The sequence below is a fragment of the Microtus ochrogaster genome, unplaced genomic scaffold (assembly GCF_000317375.1).
Source record: "Microtus ochrogaster isolate Prairie Vole_2 unplaced genomic scaffold, MicOch1.0 UNK1, whole genome shotgun sequence".
Lineage (NCBI taxonomy): Eukaryota > Metazoa > Chordata > Mammalia > Rodentia > Cricetidae > Microtus > Microtus ochrogaster.
In genome coordinates this window covers 27,515,553-27,522,000 of record NW_004949099.1, presented here as the reverse complement: position 1 = coordinate 27,522,000, position 6,448 = coordinate 27,515,553, and the positions used below count along the sequence as shown (strand labels likewise).

At 41.7% G+C, this 6,448-nt stretch overlaps 1 protein-coding gene across 1 annotated transcript in view; it reads right to left on the bottom strand.

The window, feature by feature from the left end:
* Fancd2 (FA complementation group D2) overlaps nucleotides 1-6,448 on the bottom strand; it is a 76,809-nt gene that overhangs the window by 20,655 nt on the left and 49,706 nt on the right. The window contains exons 33-34 of the mRNA XM_013353049.2: nucleotides 2,690-2,800; nucleotides 1,089-1,219 (exon numbers count right to left, since the gene is read on the bottom strand). Coding sequence (XP_013208503.1) covers nucleotides 1,089-1,219; nucleotides 2,690-2,800 — 242 coding nt within the window. The remainder of the gene's footprint in view (nucleotides 1-1,088; nucleotides 1,220-2,689; nucleotides 2,801-6,448) is intronic.

Sequence of the window (6,448 nt, the reverse complement as noted above, 5' to 3'; positions counted from 1 at the left end):
AGAGGGCAGAAGCAGACAGATCTCTGAGTTCCAGGACAGTCAGGGCTATCTGGAGAAACCCTGAGTTGAAAAGAAACAAACAAAAGAAAGGGAAAAAAAAGAAAGAAAGAAAAGAAAAAAAATCTAAAGATAAACAAAGTAATCAAGGACTGAGAAAAAGGGCTAAAGACAAACAAAGTTAGATAATAAATGATCAAGGATGGCATGTGAAGCTCAACAGGTTAGCACTGGGTTTAATTTCAAGTACAAAAAAAAAAAAAAGAAAATTTGGGGCTGGAGAGATGGCTCAGTGGTTAAGAGTACTTGCTGGTTTTCCAGAGGACCTAGGCTGGTTTCCCAGCACCCACTAGGCAGCTCACAACTGTCTGTAACTCCAGTTATAGGGGAGCCAATGCCCACTTCTATTCTTCAACAATATATGATATACATGAAGGTGAAACACTCATACATGTAAAATAAATATCTTATTGGGAAAAAAATCTAATTAATTAAAAAAAGAAACTAATCTGTTGTAGGTTGAGAGGCGGGCTGTGTCCTGCTGCCCAACTAGCTTAACCCCCAAACTAACTACACAGAAATTGTATTAATTAAAACACTGCCTGGCCCATAATCTTTAGCTTCTTATTGGCTAACTCTCACATATTAGTTTAACCCATCTCCATTAATGTGTATCGCCACTTGACTGTGGCTTACCCGCATGAGTCTAACCAGAGTCCCAGGAGAACCATGGCGTTTGCCTGTCTCTGCTTTCTTCCTCCCAGAATTCTGTTCTGTCTTCCCCGCCTGCCTGAGTTCCGCCCTATCAACTAGGCCAAGGCAGTTTCTTTAATAACCAGTGAAAGCAATACAAATATAGAAGGGTCTCCTACACCATTAATCAATTAATCTAACCAAAGTTACAGTAAGCAGTGACATAGTCCTTTCTGAGAAAACGGTCTCTTTGGTGAAGCAAGAGGGCATGTCCATGATTTTGCGGGATTTTCATGTAATAAATACTCAAAGTTCTAGGAAACACCAAATTTACAAGTGTAAGATATTAACCCTATTCATATCCCCCCCTTCTCAAAAAAGGGATCTGGGACCATTACCAAGTTTTTCTTTCTTCTGGGTAGGTACTGCAGATTTCTCCAGAAGAGCCATCAAAAGTCTGAGAAGATAAAGACCACACTGGAAACTGGGAATGTAGTGGTGGAAATTTTGCAAGTAACTGAAGCTCTGGCTGTAAAGAAGCAAGAAACAACAGACACAGACATCACATCACATGCATTAAAGATGTTTCTACATGCACACCAGTCGTCCGAGTCTTCTCCAAGTAGTTTATAGTCATCAGGTAAAGGCCTGCTGACACGTCGGCTAGCCTGAGTTGAATCCCAGAAAACTAAATAGTAGAAAGGGAAAGCCAACTCCTCTAAACTGTTCTCAACCCCCCACCCCCACAAAAACGTAAATAATTACGAACAATTCACCTCGCTTTCAGGTGCTTTAGTACCTTCTTTTTTTTTTTTCCTTAAAGATGGGGTCTCACTATGTAACACTGACTGATCTGGAACTCACTTTGTAGACCAAGCTAGCCTCAAACTCATAAAGATCAACCTGTCTCTGCCTCTTGAGTGTCGTGATTAAAAGACATGTGGCATCATAGTTAGCATAGTACTGTGTTTCATTCAAGAATCTAACAGAAACATATCTTTTACAGAGAAAGCTGGACAGAAAAAAGCTATGTGGACAAAATTTTGGCTTAAGGAGGTCACATACACTGAGAAGCCCAAGCATCAGAATACCACATGAAACCCTGCATAAATTATTTGCTATTTTTGGATGTTAAGGGTGGTGAGGAAGATCTCATGAAGACTGGGCTGACCCTGAATCACAACAATGTGATGGGGGACTAAAGGACAGGACAGGACTGACAATTAGTGTCAACTAGTTGTTCCCTACATGCCCTAAACTCTAGAAGACAAAGTAGGTTCTTAGATAATACAGAGTTGGCTAAGAGAAGAGAGTAGTGTCACGTGGCTATAACCCAACAGCTAGGAGACTAAGATAGGAGAATGGTGAATTTGAGGCCAGCCTAGGATACACAGTATGACCCTGCTTCAAAAAAAATCAAAAGAAAAGCTGGGCTGTGGTGGCGCACACCTTTAATCCCAGCATTCGGGAAGCAGAAGCAGGTGGACCTTGTGAGTTCGAGGCCAGCTGGTCTACAAGATCAAGTTCCAGAACAGGCTCCAAAGCTACAGAGAAACCCTGTCTCGAAAAACCAAAATATAAAAAAAATAAATAAATAAAAAACAAGGGGCTGGAGAGTTGGCTAGGCAGTTAAGACCACTTACTGCTCTTACAGAGGATACAGACAGACAGAGAGACACATATACACACATACACACAATACAAACAATTAAGTTATACAGGGTGGGTGTGGTATTGCATGCCATTAATTCCAACACTCAGGAGGCAGGTAGGTGGATCTCTGGGAGTTTGAAGACAGTCTAGCCTACAACATGAGTTCCAAGGTCAACAAAGATATATAATGAGACCTAGTCTCAAAAAAATAATAAATCTTTAAAACATGAAAAAACAAATACATTAAGGGAAAGTGACAGACAAGTATAGATTTTGTTCACAACTCTAATAATGAATATTTCCCAAAAAAAGTTCTGCCAATATACCAGCATACAGTCTGACCCACCTGACCAGTTCCTCCAAGGGTTGCTTCTGTTCCGTCTGCTTTAGCCGGCTTGTGAGGACCTCCAGGGCTGAGTGCAGGAGATGATGGTTTGAGTGATGAGTAAATCCTTTCCTAAAGTCAAGTCAGAAAAAGTGGTTCAGCTTATCTCAGGAAGATTACTTGGGTAGTACCTGAGGGTCCTGGCCCTCTTCCTAGGTCAGTGATTCAACAGTTTCAAAATGGAATTTCAAGATCTTAAGCATGAAATACAGTCACAGATCTAAGCATCAGACTAGGAACTGAAGTGTAGGTGGGTGTGGTAGCACCTGCCAGTAATGCCTGTACTTAGAAGACTGGGGTAGGAGGACTGTTGTGTAGCTAGATGCAGCTACCTAGTATGAGTTCCAGGCTAGTCTGAGGCATTAATATGATTCTGTCTTAAAACAGCAACAGCAAAAGGAAGCGTAAGCCAGGTAGTAGTGGTGAACACCTTTAGTCCCGGCACTTAGGAGGCAGAGGCAGGCAAATCTCTGAATTTGAGGCCAACCTTGTCTACAGAGAGAATTCCAGGACAGCCAGAAATAGCTACATAGAGAAACCCTGTCTCCAGAAAAACAAAAAGAAAAAACCCAACAAAACAAAAAGAGAAAAACAAAACAAAAAACCAACCAACCAACCAACCAAAAACCAAAACACAGTGCTGGAGAAATGGCTCAAAGATTAAGAGCACTGGCTGCTCTTCCCAAAAACCTGAGTTCAATTCCCAGCACCCACATGGTGGCTCACAACCATCCACAATGAGATCTGGTGTCCTCTTCTGGCCTGCAGGCATACAGACAGACAGAACACTGCACACATAAAAAATTAAAACACACACACACACATACACAAGGATCTGAAGTACACTCACAATTGCACTTTCTTATGGATCTAACAATGCTCCAGGTTTATTTTGCGAGGGCAACAGAGCTTATTTTTGTCTGTGCATCTCAGTCTTCTCTAAAAGGCAGTGCTAACTTTGTCAAATTACTAACTCAGCGTCTAGCCTCATAGGATTCAATAAAGAAAGGCTATATCTCCTCTTGGCATTAATAAGTTAACTCTTGAGGATTCTACCTCAGAATTACCTTACCTCTCCTTCCTAATCAAGATTATATCCCTTATCATTATATCTGCAGAGTATACTATAATTTTGATTTGTTTTTGTATGTTCCTTTCCTTTTTTTAAAATGTGGTCCTCTGCAAGAGGACATTAAAAAAAAAAAAGATGTATTTATTATATACATAACATTCTGCCTCTATGCCCATATGCCAGAGGAGGGCGCCAGATCTCATTACAGATGGTTGTGAGCTACCATGTGGGTGCTGGGAATTGAACTCAGGTTTTGGGGAAGAGCAGCCAATGCTCTTAACAAAATGTGTGACATTTTACCAGAAGAGAATGCCAGAGTGTTAGAAGGGAGCTGAGGGCAAGGCAGGGTTATACCTAGCAAAGTTAGAGAAGATGCCCAGAAACTAAGGAGTCCAGTAAGAAGAGGGTATGGATCAAATAATCAAGGATCCTGTAGAAGGAGGCCTACCTGAAGAGCTTAGGTGAGCCAAGCAGGGTGCTGAAAGAACTGAGTCTACCGCAGGCAGATGTGAGACAATGGGTGCTAGAGCAGAAGTCAGACAACGGGAGGTGGGAAAAGTCAGGTCAAAGTCAGGAAAGACTAACAGCCACCAGAGAGCACAACTGGGGCAAGATCAGATTAGATGTGTGCTGGGAAGACGGCCGTGACTCTTCAATGGAGAACTGAGCAAGAGAGGACATCTGGAGATGGATGGAAAGACCAATTGTGAAAATAGTCAGACATGATGGAAGGCTGAAAGCAGAAGGAGATGTCTAGATGATGCAATCAACAGAATTTGGGATCACATGTGGGAAGGAGTAGAAACTAGGAGGCTTAAGAATAACTCCTGGGGCTTGGCACAGAAAACTGATGATGCCATTTCCAAGTGAGGCAAAGTGGGAGGAACAGTGATATTGTGCTCGGATCCGGATGTGATGAGTCTGAGGTGTCAATGACACATCCCAGTTAGTGTTGAGTAGGCAGTTGGACAGAATTTTGCCAATGGCTTGGAAGCTAACATTTATCATAAATTTAAGCTTGGGTAAAATTCTCCAGAAAACCTGTTCAAAGAGGACAGATGGGATAAGGCATGACTTAAAGAACACAAGCATTTAGGGACATGCCCTTATCTCTACTTTCACCCATGCTATGCCTTCAACTCTCTCTAAAAACCAACTCCTGGGGCCAGTGGGATGCTCACAGGTAAAGGCCCTTGATGCCAAGCCTGACACAATCTGATTTTGACCCCTTGGACCCACTGGGTAGAAGAACACATTAGTGCACACATATAAAATTTAAAACACATCATGTTATATAATTTCTGTCCTTATTTTAAAAAGAAGCAGGGTGGGGCTGGAGAGATGGCTCAGTAGTTAAGAGTATGTATTGCTCTTGTAGACAGTCTGAATTTGGTTTCCAGTACCTACATCAGATGGCTCACAACTACATGTGACTCCAGTTCAAGGAGAACCCATATCTACTTCTGCCCTTTGAGGGCACAAACATACATACACATACCTTTTAAAATGTAAAAAATAAAATACCATTGTTTCTTTAAAGGCCTGAGCAAGGGTGGGGATGGAACTCAGTTGGTAGAGTGCTTACCTATCATGCATAAAGTTCTAGGTGTCATCCCCAGCCCAAATATAAACCAGGTATGGTGGCACAGACCTGTAATACCAGTACTCAGGAGACAAACAAAGGATGATCAAAAGTTAAAGTCCAGTCCTAGCTACAGAGCAAGTTCAAGACCAATATCTATGAGATTGTGCTTCAAAAATGCCACTGCTTCCATGGTACCCCAAAATATTCCAATATTCCAGTTCATAATGTATATACTCTTCTTTAATCACATAATTTGAAATTTAGAAGTACTCAAAAATAATATAACAAATTAACAGTCTCTCTTTGCTTTTTTTTGTTTGTTTGTTTTTCAAGACAGGGTTTCTCTGTATAGCTCTGGTTGTCCTGGAAATCATTTTTGTAGACCAGGTTGGCCTCAGATTTACAGAGACATGTCTGTTTCTGCCTCCAGACTGCTAAGATTGAAGGTGTATACCACCTCCGCCCGGCTAACAATCTTTCTTTTTATTAAATAATAAAAATTATTTAAGCCAGGTGGTAGTGCCACATGCTTTTAATTCCAGTACTTGAGAGGCAGCGGTAGGCGGATCTCAGTGAGTTCAAAGCCAGCCTGGTCTACAGAGTGAGTTCCAGGATAGCCAGGGCTGTCACTGAGAAAGAGAAACCCTGTTCTGAAAATAAAACAAAATTAAAATTTTATTTATTTATTTTTATTTTGGTTTTTTTGAGGCAGGGTTTCTCTGTAGCTTTGGAGCCTGTCCTGGAACTAGCTCTTTTGGAACAGGCTGGCCTCAAACTCACAGAGATTCATCTGCTTCTGCCTCCTGAGTGCTGGGATTAAAGGCATGTGCCAATACCGCTGGGCACAAAATTAAATTTTTAAACAGGGGTGTGTGCCCCTGTGTTGTTCAGTCTGGTCTCAAACCATGAGCTTAAATGAGCCTTCTGCTTCAGCCCTCCCAGGAGCTGGATTACCAACATGTACCACAGTGCTGGCTTCCCTAGTTATTACAGAATGCTTGCTACAAGAATAGGAAGGAGTGGGGCTGGAGAGATGGCTCAGAGGTTAAGAGCATTGCCTGCT